Source organism: Anabrus simplex, chromosome 1, assembly GCF_040414725.1.
Source record: "Anabrus simplex isolate iqAnaSimp1 chromosome 1, ASM4041472v1, whole genome shotgun sequence".
Taxonomy (NCBI): domain Eukaryota; kingdom Metazoa; phylum Arthropoda; class Insecta; order Orthoptera; family Tettigoniidae; genus Anabrus; species Anabrus simplex.
In genome coordinates this window covers 645588881-645614463 of record NC_090265.1, presented here as the reverse complement: position 1 = coordinate 645614463, position 25583 = coordinate 645588881, and the positions used below count along the sequence as shown (strand labels likewise).

Below are 25583 nucleotides of genomic sequence, written 5' to 3'. Positions count from 1 at the left end.
GCAGAGTCTACTTTTCAGCAATGGTCACCACCATTCTTACTGCAGTATATCATCTACTAACAAAGGCTTTTAACGTTTATGAAGTGTTTTTCTTTTTGAGTACTCTGTCTATGCATACTTACCTGGCAAGTTGCTGTTCTCGATCTGTTCCCTAAGCATGTAAATTTTGCTGTTGTTATCTTTCTTACCTGAACATGAATTTGTATATGTTTGGCATTGGCTCAGTACTAGATACCAGACCTGCAGGTCCTACCCATACAGGGTGCAGAAAAACGTTGGTTCGTAAATTAAAGGAGTGTTAAATGATACAAATAAAAGTATTGTGAACATAGGAACAATAGATCTGCAGTGATTAGATTCAGCGCTATGCACTTTAAGATCTCAGTTTGGCTGCCAACCTCCCAGGTGTTTGAGCATAAACAGGGCGCATCATTAGTTTTTGGTTTACATTTTAGCTGCACAGTTCATATCAATGCAACAATGATTTGCACATTGTTTGGAAAATTCCCGGCACATTTTGGACACGATGTCCAGGAGTGGTGACGGACAGAGGGAAGGACACAAGGAAGACAGAAAGAAGGTCACGCAGACAACACCTTGTCAAAAAAGTGTGGCTCATTAACGCTCCAACATCTGGGAGGTAGGCAGCCGAAACCAATCACCGCAGACCTATGGTTCCTACGTTTACAATACTTGTATTTGTACGTCTAATACTCCCTTCAGTTACAAAACAATGTTATTCTGCACCTTGAATACCTGCTTGAATCAGAAGCCTCCACTGAGCCCTATGTCAATACCATCTAATGTTGGATAAATAGTGTAGGGGCAGAGGAAAAACCAGAAAGGAGAGATAAAGACAAACATGAATACACAAAAGAACAAGAACAAACTTGACTGATAATAGTGTCCTGTATGTGTATGAATAGGAACAGATAAGAGAAGAAACATAATCATAGGTCAGCATCAGAAAAGGAAGCAATAAAAAGAGGAGACAAGGACAAACATGTATGTCCAACCCTTGTCCCATTTCCCTGCGGGTTGGAATAAGAAGTGAGATGAACCTTAGGATGCCCTTCCCGGCATCAACCTCATTAGAGGAGTTAATGAAATAAAATTAATGACGTGATATATGATAGTAGGAAGGGAGAGGGTGAAACCTAGTGCTCACTCACTCACTCATTCATCAAGACGAAGATATATCCAGATGGCCCCTCAATGATTGTTGATGCCAACCTTCTGATAAAGCAGAGATGCAGAAACAAGCTCATCAAGGACCAAGGAGAAATGGATGTTGAAGAAGATTCCCTTATGGATGCTGAAAGAGATGGGAAAATAACTCATCCACCTGAGGAATGTGACATCAGTCCAGTGGTATTTGAAGGTTGTCAAATATGCCAACCTCGTGTCGATAGATTTACTGGCACATAAAATACTAGCAGGATAAAAATTCCAGCACCACCGTATTTCCTAAAACATGTACAAAAGTACTTGGCAGGACATGAAGCCTATAACATTACTGAAGACTGCAGTGCGTTTTTGTCTGTACCTCCTCCTCTTTTTGTCCCTCCCACTTCCCACACTGTCCTGACATTGTGTTTAGCCTATTATATTTACCTATTCATGTTCCTAATGTACCTATCCTTCTGTTTAATACTCAGTTTGTCACTAGTTTGTTCCTATCTATTGTCTATAATCTATAAGTATACATGTAACTTTGTCACCGTTGTAAACTCCGAACTGGTATGGTGAAGATAAATGCATAACAACATACTTGTATCATAAAGGTTATTACAAGTAATGAACTTCACTCCAGTTGCATTATGACTTTAAATATCTAAGATAAACATTGTAAAAGAATTTAATTGTATAAAGTCTGCCTGTTCAATACACATTTGCCATTAGATAAAGGATCTGTCTAAAAAGCTACAGTTAAACATATATTTCCACTGCATTTGTTGATTGTATTTTATCTGAAGTTCATTTTTGTATCACTGTTTTTTGTATATGTCTTTCCTCTTTGTTATTTTAGCTGATGATGACCTCTGGGCTCGGTCGAAACATGTCCTATGTAGCTTTTTAGACAGACCATTTATCTAATGGCAAACGTGTATTGAACAGGTGGACTTTATACAATTAAATTCTTTTAGAATATATTTTTATCTTAGATATCATAAAGGTTAGGTATATGTGCTAATAAAAATTATGGATATTAATCCTTACAGATTCCATAAACCGAACAACTTCTCCATCGACATCACTCTCGGCACTTAATTATTCAGCACTAGCTCCAGACAAAGATCGTCTGGCATTGGATATTTCTGCTCTCAAGCAGCAATATGCCAAACTGAGGGAGAGACAGCGCCAAGCACATATTATTCTTACAGGTGGGTTATGAACAAAAACGAATCTTTCTTTTAGTATCTTGTACTTTGTACTATCCAACATTTTTCAAAGATACAATATAATATTGAGGTATGCAAATCAGATATTAACAACTCTTAAATTTAAAGAAAGCTGTAATGCCTGGAAGAGGGTAGGAATTTACCTGAAGCAATGTCATTCCAATACATTTCAGAAATTTTTGGATAATTTAGTCTATGAATTCACTTTCTTTTAACAGAACACCACTGATCATGACATATAAAACAGTTTGGTTGCATACAACATACAAAGATATAGAGTACAATATCTAAATGACCATTCCTTTCAATGTACTCCAGAGCATGTTTCCAATCATTTGATCAGGTCAGGAATCAAATGAATGAAGCCTCCATCTAGTGGCAAGGATAAGAATTGTGCCAGCTGCTGAAGTCTGTCGCACTCCTCTAGGGCAATGATTAATGACTGACAAATCTAATGATATTGGAGAGTGTTGCTGGAATGAAAGATGACAGGGAAAACTGGAGTACCCAGAGAAAAACCTGACCTGCCTCTACTTTGTCCAGCACAAATCTCACATGGAGTGACCGGCGTTTGAACCACAGAACCCAGTGGTGAGAGGCCGGTGCACTGCCACCTGAACCACAGAGCCTTTCAATGTTTCACTCAGAAAAGTAATTCATATATAGGTGAACTTGATTAATGTGAAGTTGAAGGGATGGACAAGAAATGTATTCAGGATTTCAGATTAGAAAAGTTTCAATTATTCTTTTATTTTTTAATGTTTTCATTAAAATGCGCACAACAACCAATGCAATTACTTTGCAGTAATGTAAACTATGTATTCTGGATGATTCCAAAGTCTCTTGCTATTTCACACTTTTCTTTAAGCCTTTTTCCACCTTGTGGATGGCTGCTGCCTTCTCAGAAAAAGTTGACATTTCGTATTGCACTTAATTCGGTCTGCAGAGATACACTGTTGACAAAGTTCAGTAATAAACAAACTCTGGTGCCCATGATGTACTGAACACATTGGAATTTCCTACAGCTCTGTATAAAAATGCACACTTCTAAAAGAAAAACTGCTATGGTAACTTCGTATGTGACCACAGGTATGTAATATATTATTTTAATAAACTGATCAAAAACTTTTTTTAAGTTGAATAGAAAGAAATCATTCAGTAGCTGGGTGTGTATAATACACCTGTAAAAAAATATACTATTAAACAAAGAATAACATGTCATTCTATAAGAACCTCTTCAAATTCTATCCCTTTAAATCATGCATGAATATGTACAATATTGTTTACTTTACATAAAGTAATCAATGATTATGTTATGTACAAATATGAATAAATAATTTTTTTGCTAGGGGCTTTACGTCGCACCGACACAGATAGGTTTTATGGCGACGATGGAATAGGAAAGGCCTAGGAGTTGGAAGGAAGCGGCCGTGGCCTTAATTAAGGTACAGCCCCAGCATTTGCCTGGTGTGAAAATGGGAAACCACGGAAAACCATCTTCAGGGCTGCCGATAGTGGGATTCGAACCTACTATCTCCCGGATGCAGGATCACAGCAGCACCTCTACGCGCACGGCTAACTCGCCCGGTGAATAAATAATTAATGTAGTAGTCCTTCACTATACATCGGTAACCTTCAGCACCTATGTTTGAACTGCAGGCATCCTAGCTCATATCTTGGTCTTGGAAACTGAGTAGGGAAGAGAGGGGGAGGGGGGTGAGGAAAGGAGAATTTTTTTTTTCCTTGCTAGTTGCTTTACGTTGCACCGACACAGATAGGTCTTATGGCGACGATGGGACAGGAAAGGGCTAGGAGTGGGAAGGAAGTGGCCGTGGCCTTAATTAAGGTACAGTCCCAGCATTTGCCTGGTGTGAAAATGGGAAACCATGGAAAACCATTTTCAGGGCTGCCGACAGTGGGATTCGAACCTACTATCTCCCAAATACTGGATATTGGCCGCACTTAAGCGACTGCAGCTATCGAGCTCGGTAAAGAGAAATATTGTAGGCAACAACTCTGTTTCACTCAGAGGAAGGGGAATGTTGTGCATCTTGAAACTTTACATTGAAGAGGGGAGGGGGAGTGCTGCTTTTACATCTTATAATGGATTTTTGAGTGTTAGAGAATAAATGTAAGTTAATGAAGATATTCTGTCACCCGGCAGCCCCGGGTTTGATTCCCGCCCGGGTCAGGGGTTTTTAATTGTAAATGATTAATATCTCTGGCCTGGGGACTGGGTGTGTGTGTGTGTCATACTTAATGTTCCTTTCCTCACATTCAACACTTTACACTTCCGCAATATTCAAATACATGCAGGTTCATAATATATGGTGCAAGTAGAAGCAAAAGATCTTGCTAGGTCGACGCCCCAAACAAATAGCATTTTAAAAATAAAAAAATTAAAAAATGAGGATGTTAGTTTTAGTGATACATAATAATAACCTACTAAAAAATCTTGATGGCCGAAGAGAGTTTTGAGAGAATTTACTACAGATAATAATATCCTAACCCACATACCAAACATTTAAGTAAGAGTAGCCTCCTCTGGGATTCATTAAGCGCTAAAGCAATGAGTGAAAATGTTGTCACCAAATTAATTTAGTAGGTTGAAGACGGGTAAATTTTTAAAATGTGAGTGTAATTAAGGCCACGGCCGCTTCCTTCCAACTCCTAGGCCTTTCCTATCCCATCGTCGCCATAAGACCTATCTGTGTCGGTGCGACGTAAAGCCCCTAGCAAAAAAAAAATGTGAGTGATCATTGAGGTTGGTTTGATTAACTTTTTTTTTTCGTGTAAATTTCGATAGCCTCCCTGATATTCAAAGATCTGAATCTATTTTCAATGCATAAAATGTTTAGATCTGTGTCGATGTCTGTAAAATGGTGGGAGTTCTTGTACACATGTTCTCCGAAGACTGAATGCCGACCATATCTAATTGCATTTATGTGTTCTTTGTATCCAGTGCGGAAATTACTTTTATTTGGTCTATATAAGTATGTTGCAGTTAAGATTTTGACATTTAAATTCATTAACTCCTATCTGGAGAAAAGGTCTTTTTTTTAATTTTATTTTATTTAAATTTAGGTTGCATTTGCTGGTGTGTATTTGCAGCGTGTTGTTCATCCTAAAGGCTACTTTCAGACCTTGTTTTCTGAAAGTGTTAGATATTTTGTATGTGCTCTTGTTTATGTAGCTGAGAACAATGTATTTTTTCTCTTTCATGTGTGGTTTCTTTGTTTACTTAATAGTTCATCTAGTGTGTCAGGAGGGTGATTGTTTTCTTTTCCAAATTTTATTCTTTGTATTTCTTCTTGAAATCTGTTGTGCTCACTGATACAGAAATTGCTCTATATATCATTGTATTCATTCCTGTTAATTTGTGTGTGTATGGGTGGTTGGATTCGTTGTCAATTATGTTTGATGTCTGAGTGAGATTTCTGTATATTTTGTACTAGCTGATGTACCCGTGCTTCGCTATGCCGACCATATCTAATTGCATTTATGTGTTCTTTGTATCCAGTGCAGAAATTACTTTTATTTGGTCTATATAAGTATGTTGCAGTTAAGATTTTGACCGATTTTGTGGTTTTCCTAATTGAAGTCAACATAGGTCATTACAAAAACGTCAGTAGGAAAGTAGCGATTAAAAGCAATGTTATCATATAAAATACTCTATCAAATAAAAATATGCACATTTTCTCACTTTTAACAAACAGTACTACGGTGCCATTCTAACAGTCCAAAGTTCCAGAGCTGGAATAACCAGGCCACAAACAGCCGTGAACACTCCTCTGCCTTTATTCCATTAAGTATGCACACTGCTCATTCCAATCAGTGCCTCATAGTAGGGATTGAATAGCTCGAATGCTATGATGAACCAGTGTGTTATGTACCAGCAGTATCAGAAAATTTATGAACCAGAGGAATGGCATGCTTAAGGAGAAAGTTATCTAACTCCCCAGCTACTTACTGCCAATATTCAGGCAGGCTGCTACACTCCGTACGACCGGGCAAGTTGGTCATGTGGTTAGGGGCACGCAGCTGTGACCTTGCAACCAGGAGATAGTGGATTCGAACCCCATTGTAGGCAGCCCTGAAGATGGTATTCTGTGGTTTCCCATTTTCACACCAGGCAAATACTGGGGCTGTATGTTAATTAAGGCCAAGGCCGCTTCCTTCTCACTCCTAGCACTCTCCTATCCCATCGTTGCCATAAGACCTATCTGTGTCGGTGCGACGTAAGGCAAATTTTAAAAATAAATCTCAGTATGCAGCAGTAATCCTATCTATCAGAGATGAGTGGCAACAGAAGACACAAAGCACATCACAACAAACAATGGTCAATGTAATGTTATTGTTGATCAATTTTATGAGATTTCTATCTATGTTGCACACCTTCACATTTAGTTTTCTTTCGACTCTGTGATATTAGGGTGTCTTATAAAATTATTTATAGCATAGACTGTAGTTCCTTATTCTCCGACTATACATACCGATTTTCATTAAATTCTGTTTACTCATTTTCTCATGACTCGGAGCTGATATGGACTTAGTAACAAAAATTCAAATTCATGAATATCTATGTGATCATAGCCGGTATGGTAACAATGCGTAAGACATGAATGATTGGAAATTTAATACTATATAACTTTAGTTATGTAGTATTTATTGTTACAACCACTAATAACAAATATTTGAGAATTATACTTTAGGCCTTCCCCTAAACTACCATTTCACTCAGCGTGAATAAAATTATTTATAGCCTAGATTATAGCAACTTAGTATAGTGATTTTCATAAAGGTAGGACAACTAATAACATAAATATTTGAGAATTAAATTTTAGGCCTTCCCTAAACTACTATTTTTCTCAGTGTGAATCCAATTATTTATGGCATAGATTGTAGTAACTTATTCCCCAACTTTGCCCACCAAATTTTGTTAAGATACGACCACTAATGAGATAAATATTTGAGAATTCATTTTAGGCCTTCCCCTAAACTACCATTTCACTCACCGTGAATAAAATGATTTATAGCCTAGATCGTAGGGGTTCATCCCCCAACTTTATGTTCTGATTTTCATTAAATTCTATTCAGCCGTTTTCTCATGATGCGTGTACTTACATACAGACAGACAGAAATTACGGAAAAGTAAAAAGTGTATTTCCTTGTTACTGTGGACATGACCGATACAGAAATACTGTTATTTTAAAATTCTGAGCAATTTACAGACAAAACCCTTATTTTATATATATAGATGACAAGTTTACTGATTATGATGAATAAAAATTTCATTTTCCTGTTAGTTTCTGATTCCATTGGTTCCTTTAGTTAAGAAATTGTTTTCAAATTTATTTAGGAAAATATTTACTATTATGCCTGATAATGGTGAGCCAATGATTAACCCTTCACTCTGACAATAGATTTTTCATTGTTGAATGTAAAAAGAGTTTTGGTTTAAGGTTGTTCTAGGTTAATTTTTAAGTTTGTTTCTTGTAGTGAATTGTTGTCCTTTAGATGGTTTTCTATAATTTTAATTGATTCTTCTATTGGTGCTTTACAGTAGTATACATATTGGTGGTGTCAAAGGATATCATTCTTGTGCTCTCTGTTATTTTTAGTTCATTTAGTTCTTTGTATAGTTGTAGGTTGTTTTTAATCAACCTGTCTTCTTTTCTTTTTCTTCTTTAGCATTTGCTGGAGTAGTTTGTTTACGGTACCTTATAAGTTGGCACATCATTAAAATGTACTATTTGTCCCATGATACACGAGTCTTTGTGTATTTTGGGGAGCATTCTTAGTATGGGGAGTTTGGGATTTCTGATGGTGCCTTTATTTTTCTTGCTTTGTGAGAATAAGGTCTGTTTCCTTGATTGCTTGTTTTATCTCGTTTCAAAATTTAATTGTGGGGTCGCACTGTAACTCTTGATTTCTCTTGTTGTTGATGATTTCTATTGTGTTTCTCTATGTACTCTACTTTTACCATTATGACTGATGCATTCCCTTTGACTGCTTTTGTTATGATTACGTTCTTTAATGTAGAGTATTAAGTTGCATTATTTGGTTGTTTAACTAAATTTTCATTAATAAATTTTTGGGATTCATTGGTGTCTACATTTTTTAATATTTCTCTTTGTGGCATGGGTATGTTTTCACAAACAATTTCTATGTCAGTGATTAGCTGTTTTATGTTGTTTTCAGTATAATGTTTATGGCAGTTGACCTTGAAACTATTTCCGAGCAGATTAGCAGATTTATATTCTTAGTTGAAAAGGTTTAGTCTGTTAATTAATCAGTGCAAGTCAGTGAGCTTGTCGTGGGTGTTGTGTTTTGGTTTGTTCCATTTATTGCTTAGGGTACAGATTTTCTCGTCAATGATCTCTTGTTTTTTGATTGCTTCTTTGTTATTGTAATTGTGTGAACAATTAGTGTAGGATGTCCACTGAGTGGGGTGCCAAGAGTAGCTTAGGTTTAAACAGATGCATAAAATTTGTTTGTTGATTTCTTGATTCTTTATATGTGCAAATTTAATTTTGTTTCTTATCCATAACAACTGCAATTGGGATGTTTATATTTTAGCATATGTTGTTGTAAGTTTAGTTGTACTTGAAGCCTACTTTCTGTACTGGAAGTCCACAAGTTCAGTACGATGTGCAGCAGGATATCCAGTTCCTTTCATATCAATGTTGGTGTCCATCAAGGATCAGCCTTGTCACAATTGCACTTCATACTCTGCACGAAAGCCATCACAAATGGCATCCAGACCAGGCATCCGTGGATGTTACTACATGCAGACGATATCATGCTATCTAACGTGACATGTGAGGGCCTTGAACAGTAAGTACAAGAGTGAAATATGCACCTTGAAGAATTTGGGATGAAATTAAATCTGAAGAAAATGGAGTACCTGGAATGCAGTGACCAAACTAATGGCACGATCACTGTGTGTGTGGTTCAACTTAATAAAGTGACCCGGTTCAAATACCTAGGGTTATGCATCACCTCAGACTGCAGTACAATTCCCAATGTCAAGACAAGGGACAGTGCCGCATGGATGAAATGGCGCAAAGTTACTGGTGTTGTGTGCGATAAGAAAATTCCATTCAATATAAAATGAGTACCACATGGTGATTAGACTGGTGGCCCTTTATGGATATGAATGCTGGCCAACAATATTGAAACATGAACAATGGATACAAATTGTGTAGTCCATAAAGTGAGGAAAACCCACATTCTAAATTAACTGAGGAAGGTTTATTCAAGTAACTTTACAGTTCCTGCTGGGTATCCTCTTAGAATTTCCACATGTATTGTACAATTCCAAATGAAGAAACATCACTAGGCAGGCACTCTTGCTATATAAGTTAGGAATCTGTTTGTTTATCTCATCCTGTTGCTGAACGTTGCAGCATTTCACTGGTGCAAGATGAATCTGGAGTGAGGTGGTTACTGTAGCAACAACTCTCTTCTAACAAACTAATCTCAGTGTTACAATGTTCAGAGTACATACCGACATTGGCAGAATAATCTTGGCAACCTTATATGTTCTAGCTGCTTGTGCGCGTCAGCCTCTGGGACCATCTGTGCCAACACCAGTGGCAATGAACCATCTACTTCTGGGAAAAAGTGCCCTTATGAGTATGAGAGGAAGACGTGTCGGACCACCTCCCGGAGCAGTACCGCCCCCAGCTAATGCATCTTTAAGACCCAATGCCAAACCTCGCAAAGCAAAGCAACCAATAGTGACCCTGCAAGGTAAGTTATAAATACCTGTTTAAAAACTTAAGATCATGTAAAATATAGAGAGCTGTTTGACAGATTATGGTTTGTCTTCTTACAGCAGCAATTGATTTTATTTTACCTGCCATGCATTCCCTTTGATGTGTGGAGCTGAAACTTGGGTAACGACCACAGCAGAGGAAAGTACACTGACTGGCCATAAGTCACAGGAAGGGTTGGCGCATTAGAAAATGTGCCGTGTATGACCCCTTAGCGTTGCGGCTAGCTGCAGCATAGCTGAGCAGTCTGTCACGGACACCCATGTCGTGAAGATGGCCACATGTTGTGAGTTAACCGACTTTGAACGTGGGATGATCATTGACACACAGTGCATGGGTCATAGCATTGCGGAGATTACATGCGAATTCAGGTTTCCGAGGTCAACAGTGTCGAGGGTGGATCTTCAATATCGCAGAGAGAATTATACCACCTGCGTAAACCACTGCTCAGGAAGACCACAGGTGTTTAACAAATGGACATCACATCGCCTCCATAGAACCATACTGGGTGCTCGACGAGCTACTGTGAGTCAGATCATAGCCCAGTTGAATGTTGGGAGTCACGAACCCATTTCTACCAGGACTGTAAGAAGGCTACTGCACCGCATAGGCTTCACCAGCCGATAACCAACTCGTGTCTCTTTGCTGACACCTTGACACAGAGCTCAACAACGTGCATGGGCCCACAAACATCGGCAATGGATCATGGAACACTGGATCCATGTGGTATGGTCCCATGAATCCCGGTTACAGTTGTATCGAGCTGATGAGCGCGTAAGGATGTGCTGTATGTCACATGAAGCTATGGATCCTGCGTGTCAACAAGGTTGTGTCCAGGCAGGAGGTGGCTCAGTTCTGGTCTGGGTGGCATTTTCATGGTAAAAATTAGGCCCCATTGTACGGCTGTAGGGAACGCTGACTGGTGCACGTTATGTGGGCATTCTTTCAAAGCATCTGCATCCCTTTCTGGCCCTAGAGTACCCTAATGGAGATTCCATGTTTCAACAGGACAATGGGCGATGTCACTGCTCTGTGGTGGCAAGCAGGTGGTTGGAGGAGCATTGCAGTGAAGTTACGACCATGGATTGGCCCTCCAGAACCCCCTATCTTAATCCAATCTAGCATTTATGGGATGCTGTTGATGCTGGTGTACGCTCCATGAACCCTGCACCAACTACACAACACCAATTGTGGGTAGCAGTGAAAGATGCATGGGTCAAAATCCCTCTAGAACTATTCCAACACCTTGTAGAGTCAATGTCTTGCCATATTGCTGCCGTTTTGAGGGCTCGCAGAGGAGCAACTTGTTATTAACATCACATTCAGTGTCTTTCCATGACTTTTGGCCCCTCAGTGTAAATTCCAGGCATGTGACAGGAAATTCTTAAGAAGTATGCTGGCCAAGACAAGACAGAACTAATAAATACAGTAATATGAGTAAGAGTAGGTGTATGCAGAGTGGGAGAGAGTAGAATGACCGAGATTGAGGTGATATGGGCTTGCGAAAAGAATTGTAGGAACAAGGATCCCAAAGCGGATGCTTGAACTGGAGGTTAGAGGTAAAAGACCAGGAAACAAACTGAAATGAACAGAAAGCGCAATAACGACATTGTTTGAAATCACCAACATGTACACTACCTCACCAATATAACAATCGGTTAAAATTATAGGAGAACATCCAAAAGAAAACAATTCACCACAAGAAACAAAAGAAATAATCAACCTGTTATAAAACAACCTTATGTTCAACAACAAAATATATTCTTAAAAGAAAGGATTAGCCATGGGTTCACCATTTCCAGGAATAATAGTGAACATGTTCCTAAATAACTTTGAGAACAAAGTCTTAACTGACCAACATTTCAAAGGAATAGTGCACTGGAGCAGATATGTTGTTGACATTATATGCATTTATGATTATGACATTGCAAGTGTGCAATACTTACTTGACACACTAAACTCTTTACACAGTTCAATCAAGTTCACAATGGAATATACAGTAGATAAACTGTCATACAAAACATACAGGAAACTCACTCAAACATCACATACAACAGACAAAAATTCTTATCACCCAACCACACACAAATTAGCAGGACTATAACCATATCAATAAACAAAACATATTTTAACAATGAAATCCAAAGAAAACAAATCAGGTAGAAAACACTCATCCACCCAACACAGTAGACTGTTTATTAATAAAACAATGAAAAAGCCTAAACAAACCTCCACCAAAAAATGATAAATGGGTAGTTATCAATTTTCTGAACAGAAACACATATACATAATAGCATATGTATTTAAAAAGTAAGGTTTTACAATAGCATTTGGAACAAACGATACATTACAAAAATAAATTAGCAATTGCAATCTAAATATAAAATACCTCTTTTCCAAATTGGGAATACTATGAACTCAAATTCTAAGTTTTGTAACCAGACAGCAATTAGTGGAGTGTGGTCATTCATGGTTCTGTGTGTACTTGGGGACAAAACATGACCATCTCGCCTCACACTACGACTCTCCAGTGGCAGCCCAGTGTCTATTAGTGGCTTATAGAATTTACTACGTCTACTGTAGCTGGAGTTGCCTAATAGCCCACCGCACTCAACACAAAGAAAGGGTGAAGACTGAAGAGAGTGTGGAAAAAAGTGGTTTGGCAACCTCTCAACTGAAAACAAGGATCACTTAGAACTCATTAACTCAGCAGGGTGCAGGGTGTGATTGACTGCTGGATTCCAGCTCGCTTCCAGGAACTGAGGCCGTCCTATTTTGTCCCTAACTATATATACGTGTGTGTACTAATTGGGTTATCCTGAATTAAATTAGATCGATAATAAAGACAGTGTTTGATTCATAATATTATTATCATTATTATTATTCAGGGCAGAATTTGCGTTTGCTCTTTGGATCTTTGATGACAATTTCAGTTGTTTCTGGACACTGTTAGCATGCATGTTTTCATATACTTCCACATCTCTGCTGTGTTCTGCCATCATCAGTCTGGTCTATCGCTCCATCATTGACCATTGACCTTAAAATGGCCGTATATATTGGAGACTATTTGATGTGCTGTCCACATAATGTAGCCACACTATCCTATAATCATCCTCCTTGCATTTTCTCATGGATAACGGCAAATGTGAACGGTTGTCTGAAAATGTCATTGTAGATGTGTTCTAAGGAGATGCACACTGCCCAGTAAATCATTCACATTCAGTCTGAAGATAATGTGCTGAGTGGCTCTAGTCATAGTTCAGCACTCGGTACTAAATGATGCTACTAGACAGACAACGGTACAGTGTACTGAATTGTAAGTTTCAGATGGGTAGGCAACTTTTGGTGACACAGAGTTCAACTATTGCTCACAAACCACCATCAATTCCACTATTACTCTGCATGGGTCAGATCTTCACTGTTAATTGATGGAACCAGCACCTAGTCTTCATTCCATATACTCTGCTCTCACAGAGCAGTATCATCAGGATGAAATGAAATGAAACAACATTTTAAATAAGGCATTCAAGTGTTTCATATAAAAATAATTACAAGATAGATATAAGTTAACAAGTTTATTCAATGATGATGGGTTTCAGATATAGTTTTTACCACAAATCACTTTATTTCAGGTACTAAAGTTTCAACTTTATTCAAAGTCATCTTCAGCCCTCTGTAGAGTGAACAAAGACATCAACCCAACTACACAAACTAGAGTAATTTGTGGTAAGACTACATCTAGAACCCATCGTTATGAGTAAATACAACATCATCTCCACTACAACCATGAAATATTTATTTGCTGACTGATTAACAGGTGATTGATTGAATCAGTGATTGAATGAACACCAGTCATTTGCAAATCAAATGGGAAGCATGCATGACCTTCAAGTAAGATTTTCATAAATAACGTAAATATTTTATACAAGGTAGCTTCAAAAAATTAGGTAGCAAGAGCTCGTATGAAGAAACTTTATTTTATATGCAGGTATAAGGATACACAGAAGTAGAGCACTGACATGCCTTACTACTCAACATAGTCACCATTTTTTTAATCATATGCATACATGATAATGGCATCACTAATGCACACCAGTTATTAAACACACTAAATTCTTTACACAAGTCCATCAGGTTCACAATGGAGCCAGAAACTAGCAAGAAAATTAAGTTTAGACATCACAATTAGCAGGAATAATGACAACCTGTCTTCAAAATATACAGAATACCCACTCAAATGTCTCACACTATTGTCGAGTCGAACCACCCATACACACACAAAATAGCATGAGTGAATACAATGATACACAGAGCTATTTCCATACCAATGAGCACAACAGATTTCAATGAAGAGATACAGATCATTAAACAAATCGCGAAAGAAAACAACAACCCTCCAGGCACAGTCGATAAATTATTAAATAAAGGTGAGAAAAATCCCCGGGAAACCACCACACATGACAAGAAAAAATATGTGATTCTCAATTATGTTAACGAGAACACACACAAGGTTGCTAATATTTTCAAGAAACAAGGTTTAAAAGTAGCCTTTAGAACGAACAAAGCGGGCGAGTTGGGCATGCGATTAGGAGTGCGCAGCTGCGAGCTTGCAGCCGGGAAATAGTGGGTTCGAACCCCACTGTCAGCAGCCCTGAAGATGGTTATCCGTGGTTTCCCATTTTCACACCAGGCAAATGCTGGGACTGTTCCTTAATTAAGGCCACGGCCACTTCCTTCCCATTTCTAGGCCTTTCCTATCCCATTGTCACCATAAGACCTATCTGTGTCACTGCGACATAAAATAGCAACAAAAAAAAATTGAACGAACAACACACTGCTGAGACACTTCAGCAAGTGCAACCTAAACAAAATAGACCCTTTCTCAAAGTCAGGAGTATATAAATACATGTGCCATGAACCTAACTGCAATGCCACATATATAGGTCAAACAAAACGTAATTTCCACACAAGATATAAAGAACACAAAAACGTGATCAGATATAATCAGCATTCAGCCTTCGGGGAGCATATATATGACAGTTCACACTATTACACAGACATCAACATAGATCTAAAAATTTTATACATCAAAAATAAAAGTAAATCTTTGAATATAGAGGAAGCAATCGAAGTTTACATCGCAAAAAATAAAACTAACATAACCAACCTAAATGACCATACATACTTAAAAAATTCCCCCCTCTTTGCTCTACTCACGTAACATTTGGACAACACGTACTCTTATAATTAGCATTTATCATAACAACATCTATTAGATGTTCTCTAGTTCAATTCCAACTTTATTTACCTAAACTCATTAACTTGCATTCATCCACATTACATAAAAGTATATTATAACATGAAGAAAGCTAATAACCTTCTCTCCCCTCTCCAGTGTTGAAAGACGTTTCCACAGTGCTCCACTCGCTCCGTCCCTATTTCCTCCTCCCCTCTCCAAGGTACAGTATACCAGTTTATAACATCCAATAGGAAGGATCCACAACGTTCCATACGCTCCTCCCATGCTTTCTCTCCCCTCTCCACGAGCAGTGTGTTATGCCCAAAGCTTTCCATTTGCCTCTCCATGACCACAGTTCTGAAATAGTGTTTGGTGATAACAGACTTAGCATCGGCAGTCGAGATAAGTATATAAGTTTTTTCATTATGTTAATACTTGTAAATTCATTATTTGTCAATACTTGTTCATATTTTCACTAAACTCTCTATCATTGACAAGTTTATGCAATGTAAACAATACTGTAGATATATATAAACATTTTAGGTATTTGATAGAATCTGAGGATGTTCTTGTAAAACAAAACATATCATTCTTTGTATAATAATATGTATTTTTATAGGTATGTTTATAGTGTTATAATTTATATTGAAATTGTTGTGTGTTTGACAGACTGGAAAGTTTTTATGTTATATTTGATTTATGTCACACTGACACAAGTAGGTCTTATGACGACCATAGGATAGGAAAGAGCTAGGATTGGGAAGGAAGTGAACATGGTCTTATTTCAGGTACAGCCTGGTGTGTGTAAATGGAAAATCACAGAAAACCATCTTCAGGGCTGCCAACTATGGGGTTTGAACCCACTATCTCCCAAATGTAAGCTCACAGCTACGAGACACAAACTGCATGGGCAACTTACTCAGTAGTCTCCATTCTTGTCCAAGCACTTGTTCCGACGGTACACCATGGCTTCGACGCCGTCATGGAAGAAATCTGAACGGCCATATCATAATTCAATTATCATGCAGGTAACGGTCGGATGGAAAATGCTGGGTGCCAGGTCAGGTATATATAGGGAGGATGGTCCAGTACCTCTCACCGTAAGTGCCATAACAATTCACTTGTGCTATTGGCTGCATGTGGTCTGATATCGAGCAGAGAGAAGTACAGGTAGTTTACAAATTGCTACCCACAAATAATCCAGTGTGTCACAAACTGGCAGCATTCACTGTCACTCCACTGGTGAGGAAATCAACCATATGGACCATCCTCCCTACAGCTCTGACCTGGCACCGAGTGATTTCCATCTCTTTGGATTGTTGAATAAGTACCTCTATTGTCGGCAATTCAAGAACAATATGGCCATTCAGGATGTCATGTGTCTTCACTGACTGGATGCAGATTTCTTCCACGCCAGTATCGAGGCCTCGGTGTGCCGCTGGAACAAGTGCTTGAACAAGAATGCTGACTATGTTGAATGGTAATGCATATCAGTGCCATACTACCAGGTATTTCTTAGTGCCAAAGTCATGGATGTTGACTGTGAGCGATCCTCAAAAACTGAACGAAACTTGCAGCGTCATTCTGAGAGGCGCTTTGTTTCTTTATTCTTTGATAGGCTTCCAGACCGAACATGGTGCCTAATCTTGACATGACCATTAAAGAGATTTCAAGCATCCATGTTCTGGCAACATTCTTTTGTTTTCTATTTCCCGATAAACTCGAGCAATATTTAAAGTTTAAATGCGACCTGAAAGAGCATGGCGTCAAAGAAATAATGATTCCAGGAACTATTGTGGAGCAGCGCCAAATAGTTCCTTAGGTTTGTTACTTGTTCCTGAAGTCAGGAGCTTCCTTCAGTTTGGTTAGATATTCTGGTGAACTGACTTGACGAATTTAAAATTTTTGCCCTGTATAAATATGGAAAATATATCATAGGTTGTATGTTATTCGGGTTCATTACTAACTCTTATATTTGATACATAGATGGCTATGCATAGTTATTATTCTCAGTGGTGTATGTAGCAAAATAATAATAATTTAATGTGATTTTGATATCTTATTGCACTGTGTCCTTAGTAAGCTTTGTTCAAGTTCATTCCATGGCTGATAAATTTGCATAATATGAACGACGTTGAAGATTGATCCAAGAAAATTGTTGGCAATACGGCTGCAACAGCATGTTCAGTATTCATAATGGCTGCCAGCTGTGAGCAAGACGTGTGTGATGCTGTGACGCTTGAAACCCCTGTGAAATACTGTACAGCTAACAAAAGTGGAGAAAAATTAAGTAAGAAATCTAAACCAAATTGTTTTAAATGCTTACAGTAGCCTACGAAATGAGAATCCGCTGTGGACTGTAGAAGACATGGTGAAAAAGACCGCGCAGCTGATCGGCGTTTCTGTGTACAGTGTTTACGCCGCTCGCATGGAATTTAAACTCAACGGAAAATTCAAGTCTCCAGCGAAAGGTCGATGTGTCAACTCAGTTCGAACTATGCACTCGCTGTAAATAAAACAGGAAGGGCCTTAACACGGTATGGGAATATGATCCTTGGCATATTCGATGATAATAATAATTGTTACCGTGTTTTAGCGGTAGGTAGAGGCGTAAGAAGGTGCGGGCGTGAATGGGTTTCAAACTACGGAATCAAAGTTAATGTAAAAGTAATTTAAAATTTAACTAGGTTATATTTTCTTTTCAAAAACAAAGCAATAACAGACATGGCAGGTACAATGTAGCAAAACAAGGGGAGATACAATATTTACAGGTTTTGGGCTTCACGCCCTGACTTCTGCGATCAGCTCAGTTTTACCACAAACACAAGTTTTAACAGAGGGGCAGAAAACCCCATTCATCCCTAGGAGCCCCTGGCTCCGAATTACACAGAAAAGCCTCCACGAGGCATATGACACTCCATTTTCAAAAGAGCGATCCGCTCTTAAAATTTAAGCCTCTCAAAGGCCACACCAAACTCTACCTTCAAGCTGTCCTCTAAGGACGTATTCACAGGGGTAAAATACCCAACCTACAGAGGTCTATTACATGAAAAGAAGGTTGATTACATGACCTCTAAAATAACAATTTGAGAGGAGGCGATCTTGCACTCCTAATACACTTTGTTTTTTTTAAAACCTAATCTGGCTCTGGGCCGCTAACGCAAGGGCTAATCCCATACTACAGAGGTGACTTAGAGAAGAACACTTTACATTACATAAACGAAGAATAGTTTGAGAAAATAAGTTCACCTCAAAACAAATGTGAGTGGGAGCTCGAGAGGGTTAGCACTCTCTATCCCAATATGTAGCCTTACAAGAAAAAGATGAAAAGAGTAATTACATTTAGGAAAAGGTTACATGATGGAAATGCTTCGAACCCGCCGCGAGTGTTAAACTGCCGACCTAGCAAGAAAAGAAGTTATTAAAAGGCCATTACCTGGTGTTGAACGGCTGAAGAAGAAAGAGGCGCTTCCCGCCTCCTGCTATGTACTTAATACACTGAAAGATGGAACAGAAGTGGCCCGGAGACCCCAAAATCAGCAGTTTATATCCTCTCGCGGAAGATTCTAGGCGTTAGGGGAAATAAAACACCCTCCCTCAAAGTTTTTATTGGCTAGGGAAACGAAACCCCTACATAGAGGAAGAAGAAACACATTATTGGTGGAAAATTAATTAAAGAAATTCGGGATTGGCTAGATCCAAAATAAGGGGAAAAAGAGGGGTATACAGCCAACTTAAACCATGACAGAAAGAAATTTAACAAAGAACAAACTCTTGAAATAAAAATTTCTCCAACAAAATAGTTCTTTGATTTCGCACTAGGTTGCACTATTGTAATTCTTCAGTAGTGTCCTCTAGAAGAGAAAGTTCACACTTCTTACTTCAAGTGAAACAAAAACACATCAAAAATGACACAGTTCACAAACTCAAAAATTTCCAGGTAGTGACATCTTCTGAGAAATTAGTAGATTAATAGTGTAGATAAAGTTCAGACTTCCTCCAGAAGAGGAGTTTCAACTGGCGCAACTTTTAAATAAACAGAGTAGAGGTGTACCGCCCGGTACAGACCTCCCCCCCCAAAAGTTCCTCCAGGGGTGACACATGAAATCAGTTTGAAACAAAGTCCAAGTAATGATGTTGATACGAAGATAGATAGCAGAAGCATTTACAAGATTTCTTAATTCAGTTTCAAAATATTGTTGTTGCAGGTGAAAGTCTTTATGTTTGTAGAATTTGAATTTCTGAAGATAAACTTTTAATACTTAAAGGTGAAGAAAAATTTTGCAATGTCCACCAAATATTGTAGTTGAATGCCCAAGTGTAGTTATTGCTTATGGTGACTGTCCATATAGTTGATGTAGATTGAGTCGAATGGCCGGACCGGCCGTTGCAGCTTGCGTCCAACGGAGGCCGCTCGGACCCCTCAAGTACCCTGAGATACCGCTCGCCCGCACTATGAGGGGAGCAGAGGTGTTGAAGTACGCCGCGCCCGCGGTGAACAGATACAGGCTGCGGGCATGTAGTAGGTCGTGCGCCGCACATCAGCCTTGGCCGGGAGGAGAGCTCCGGCTCGCCGTGCACATGTCGTCCTCGCTGGAGAGGAGGGGGCCCATCCCCCTCCCCAGTCGCTGCACGGTGCTGCGCGGCTGCGGGGGCGCTGAAACATTAAAGCTAGGCGGCAGAATTGTGTTGGACAATCATTTTCTTTGAGGGCACAGGCTTGTAGAGAGAGTGAGGGGCCAGCGGCGTGCAGATATTCATGGTATTCATTAAGCCACTGTGTAGAGTGGAGCAGGAGACGGGAGCGTGGTAATGGCCGTGGCAAAGACAGGATGGCAGTTTAATGGGTCGGGGCAGGTTTCACAAACATGCTTACATAAGAAACAAAATCCTATAGAAGGGGCAGAATGCCTTAAAAGTGAAACTCAAAAAAAATATAACCTTCATATCCTTTCAAAATAATATGGAGCAAGTTAACACAGAAATTACACCGGTTTCACCTGGGACAGGTGAACTCTAAATATCCGCTCGGTGGCTGGATTACTTAGCAATAAGGTAACCGGCGTAAGAAAATCGAGAATGATACAAGGCCCATGAAATCTGGGGGCAAGCTTGCCCGCGGGAACAAAATTTTTGACCATAACCTGGTCACCTACCTTCAAAGTGGTGGGTCTCCGTCCACGATCATACCTTTCCCTAACCTTTTCATGAGACACTTTAAGATTGGCTTTAGCCTTCTTCCAAAGATCTTTAATGTTGTCCGGATCTATTGTCTCGGGCAGAATGTCATTCAGAGACCAGAGGTTAGAGAGCGGCGTGTTGGGAACGAACTTAAACATCAAAGAAGCTGGAGTAAATTTGTGAGATTCATGAACCGCCGAATTCAAAGCAAAAGCTAACCAATGCAGGGACGTGTCCCACCTAGAATGATCTTCATGATGATAGGCAATAAGTGCGGACCTGAGATTACGGTTAACCCGTTCAGCCAGAGATGGTTGAGGGTAATAAGCAGATGTAGTTACATGAGAGATGGACAAGTCAAAACAGAATTTACGAAACAGATTAGATGTAAAAGCCTTAGCATTATCAGATACAATATATTGGCACGGACCAAAAGAAGCAAAAATAGAATTTAGGCAAGTAATGGTGGACTGAGCGGTAGCCAGCTTAGTCGGAAATAACCAAGAAAATCTTGTAAAACCATCTACACACACAAAGATGAACTTGTTGGCATTACCCTTTGACTGGGGGAAGGGTCCCACATAATCGATATACAGGCGTTCCATGGGGCGCGACGCTTGATGAGAAGACAAAAGGCCTACTTTAGTGGACATGGTGGGTTTACTGATCAAACAAGATTTACAAGCTTTTACAAGTTCCCGAATTTCACCGTCCATACCTTTCCATATGAACATTTCACGAATCTTTTCACGAGTTTTAAAGATACCCAGATGCCCTCCTAATGGGGTCTCATGATAATACTTGAAGATCATAGGTACAAGAACCGCTGGAACAACAACTTTCATCAACTTATCATGCCTCGAAGGGCAACATAGAACACCATTCCTCAGAACATAAGGGACAGCATGTTCCCCAGAAGAAAGGGTTTCCATTATAGGAGCCAGCGTCGGATCTTCACGTTGGTATTTCTCAATATCCCTAAAAAGCATGGGAGCATCTGTTAAGATGGCATTAACACCAGATAGTATGGACTCGGAAGGTGATGAACTGTCGACCGGTTCGTGGGTCTCTACGTCGTTATGAAACATACGGCTGAGTCCATCGGCGACAACATTTTCAGTACCTCTGATATGCCGTACATCGAATTGGAAGGCAGAAATACGGATGGCCCAACGGGCTATACGACCTGTACGACGCGGCCTACCTAAGACCCAGCTTAAGGCTTGATTATCTGTCTCCAGATCGAATTTGACGTGTTCCAGATAGAGACGGAACTTTTCTAAGGCGAATAAGACTGCCAAACCTTCAAGCTCATATATGGAGTACTTTGCTTCTTGAGCTGACAATGTCCTAGACGCATAGGCGATGGGTCGCCTCCCTAGTTCAGTCTCTTGAAGAAGAACTGCAGCCACTGCTGACGACGATGCGTCGGTTTGGACGATGAATTTCTTCGAGAAATCAGGCATAGCAAGTACAGGGGCATTACAGAGAGCTAATTTCAGATCTTCAAAAGCGGCTTGTTGAGAAGGTCCCCACTCGAATTTGATGCCTTTCCTACGAAGAAGGTTTAAGGGCGCCGCTCTATTAGCAAAATTAGGAATGAACTTCCTGAAGAAATTCACCATGCCAATGAACCTGGCGATACCTTTAATGTCCTTGGGAGGTTTAAAATCACGGATGGCCTGTGTTCTAGAATGATCGACTGCTACACCATCAGGTGACACAATATGCCCTAGGAATGACATAGAGGGCTTAGCAAAGGCAACCTTGGACAACTTAACAGTTAACCCAGCCTTACGAAGGCGATTGAGAACTTCTCGCAAATGATCTAGATGTTCTTCAAAGGTTTCGGAAAATACGACGACATCATCCAAGTAGTGATATAAGTACTCAAATTTGATGTCGGAAAAGACCCTATCTAGTAGCCTAGTGAGCACAGCTGCCCCGGTGGGGAGCCCGAAAGGCACGCGGTTGTATTCATATAAATTCCAGTCCGTGGCAAACGCTGTAAGATGTTTAGACTCTTCGGCAAGGGGAATTTGATTATAGGCCTGATTCAAGTCCAAGATGGTGAAGAACTTGGCCTTACGAAACCATGAAAAGCAAGAATGAAGGTCGGGAAGGGGCACAGATTGCAACACCACCTTCCGATTGAGAGCCCTGTAATCAATGACAGGCCTGAAGCCTCCTTGGGGTTTCGGGACTAGAAAAATAGGCGAAGAATACGCTGACTTAGAGGGCCTAATAATACCATCCTTCAACATCTGATCGATGATTTCTTTCAGAGCCTTCATTTTAGGTGGAGATAGCCTATACGGTGGAAAACGGACAGGAATTGAATCCGTGACCTCAATTTTGTATTCAATAAGGTCAGTAACACCAAGAGTATCAGAGAACACCTCGGGAAACGACTGATACAATTTCCGAATACTATCAGCCTGCTCCTCAGGTAGATGTCTAAGGTCTAACAACATCTCATCCCGGGTAGGCGAAATAGATGAACATGATACAGAATTACACTTTAACAAGGGAATTCTACAATTGGACGCAAATTTGAATGTGCACGACCTACTCTGGAGATCGAGCACAAGACCAGTGTGAGAAATGAAGTCCGCTCCCAATATGATGGGGCAAGACAAACGCTTGGCCACAAACAATTTGATCTTCCATGTAAATTTAAAAACCCGAATTTTGACATGTAAGGAACCTGGAATTTCTAATGGAGATGAATTAGCCGAAACATATTTAACAGGAGATGAGTCATAGTCAGGGAGTTTACAAACAGATTTCAATTTAGAATACCAATCAGCCGAAATAATGGAACAAACACTGCCTGAATCTAAGAGAGCTGTTATAGGCTCGTTATTTAACTCAATCTTAAGAAAAGGAACAGGTGCGGGGGTATCCGCCGCAATCCTAAGACACTCTTTAGGGCATTCAAAAGATGAATTTGAAGGCTGGTCGATCTCTGCATTTACAACCTGTTTACTAGGGGCTGAGTCTCGGGAAGATGGATTAGTCGGCTCAGCCGACGCCACTAGTCACTTTTTATTATTGGCATAGCTGGAATTTGCACCAGAAGTTGAGCAGGAGGGGGTGCTATTTGAGTTTGGGCAATTCTTGGCGATATGTGAGAAGGCCCCACACTTAAAACAGCCTTGTGATGACTCTGCTCCATTCCTTGTCCCACTTGACTTGATCAGAGGACACTTATTCCGCAGATGGTCAGGCGACCCACAAGCATAACATTTACGGGGATTGACTGATCGGCGAGGTGGAGGCCGAGTATTACTAAAGGAAGGCGGGGGTTCTTTCGCCACACGCAAGGAATCGGCATACCTAACTCCTTCCGCAGAGACGGCTAATGCTTCCAGTTCAGAGAAGGTTTGCGGGCACGCCGCGAAACACAAATATGACCGGTAGGGTGGTGAAATCCCTTCGACAATAGCTTGCACGATCTGATCCTCAGGGAAGTGGAGAGCAAACACCCTAGTATAAAACTTAATATCTTGGATGAAGTCTGCCAGGTTTTCATCCAAGCGCTGTACCCGATAATAGTATTTCTGAATAAGGGAGGACCTGGCCCTAGCCGGGATGAAGTTAGCTAGCAAATGGGCATGGAAATCCTCAATAGAAGATTGCTCGGTGATGGCTCTAACTATTTTGTCAGATAGGACACCAATAGCATAAGGATAGATAATTTGCAAAATTTGACATGGGGAAAGAGAAAACACAAGGGCATGATCCTGAAATTCCACTAGAAATCTTAAAAATGAAATTACGTCACTGGTGGTGTTGACGGAAAACTTAGAGATACCTCTGAGCAACATTGCCAATGGATGAGGCAAGCTGCTGAACCCAGGTGACATAGTCGTTAAAGGTTTCAATGGCAAAGAAGTTAATTCAGAGCGGATGTTACTCAATGACGCACGGCGTTCAGATTCGTTGTTCGATGGGGCAGAGATAGTTTGAGCAGCAACGGTTATCCTATTGACTTCTCCCTGAGGAGGAGGCTCTTCATCGCTACCTACGTTCACTGTGGCGGGTTGATCAGTTTTGGGAGGAGCTTCGCCGGTTAGCAATTGAGTGACCTTATTAGACAATTCAGAAATAGTTTCAAGGAGCGTATTAGCTTGCTTCCTCTGAACGTCATTCACCTTTAGAGACAACAGATCATTAACTCTATTTACAAAGTGATACAGCCTGCCTTGCACACGCTTAATTTGATTAGGAGATGGATCGTTTTCATCAAAAAAACTGACTACCGATGCTAGCCCAGTAATATTCTCGACGATCGTGGAAAGAGAGTCATCAATTTCTTTCTCTCCCAAATTGGGGATGGAAATGGGCAAATCAAGGGACTCTCTAAGCTTGTTAGTGTCTATTGCAACCGTGCCTCCAGATTGAACGTTTCTGATAGTTAACTCATATATCAACTCCTCTTTGCGCAAGTAGTTAAGGAGGAGAACATCGCGAGGGCCGGGCATGATGACAGAACAATTTTGAAAAACTCAAAAAATTCCAGCAACTGAGAAAATTGTTAGAGTTCGAATTAAAGCAATGTTTAGCCGTCAAAAGGGGCTAAATTGAGACCCATTCAACCACGCTCTGCTACCACTTGTTACCGTGTTTTAGCGGTAGGTAGAGGCGTAAGAAGGTGCGGGCGTGAATGGGTTTCAAACTACGGAATCAAAGTTAATGTAAAAGTAATTTAAAATTTAACTAGGTTATATTTTCTTTTCAAAAACAAAGCAATAACAGACATGGCAGGTACAATGTAGCAAAACAAGGGGAGATACAATATTTACAGGTTTTGGGCTTCACGCCCTGACTTCTGCGATCAGCTCAGTTTTACCACAAACACAAGTTTTAACAGAGGGGCAGAAAACCCCATTCATCCCTAGGAGCCCCTGGCTCCGAATTACACAGAAAAGCCTCCACGAGGCATATGACACTCCATTTTCAAAAGAGCGATCCGCTCTT

The 25583-nt window shown here is 40.0% G+C and overlaps 1 protein-coding gene across 1 annotated transcript in view; it reads left to right on the top strand.

The window, feature by feature from the left end:
• The window catches only part of LOC136885041 (uncharacterized), a 186523-nt gene that overhangs the window by 139045 nt on the left and 21895 nt on the right, over positions 1-25583 (top strand). Inside the window, exons 9-10 of the mRNA XM_068229766.1 lie at positions 2223-2384; positions 9954-10157. Coding sequence (XP_068085867.1) covers positions 2223-2384; positions 9954-10157 — 366 coding nt within the window. The remainder of the gene's footprint in view (positions 1-2222; positions 2385-9953; positions 10158-25583) is intronic.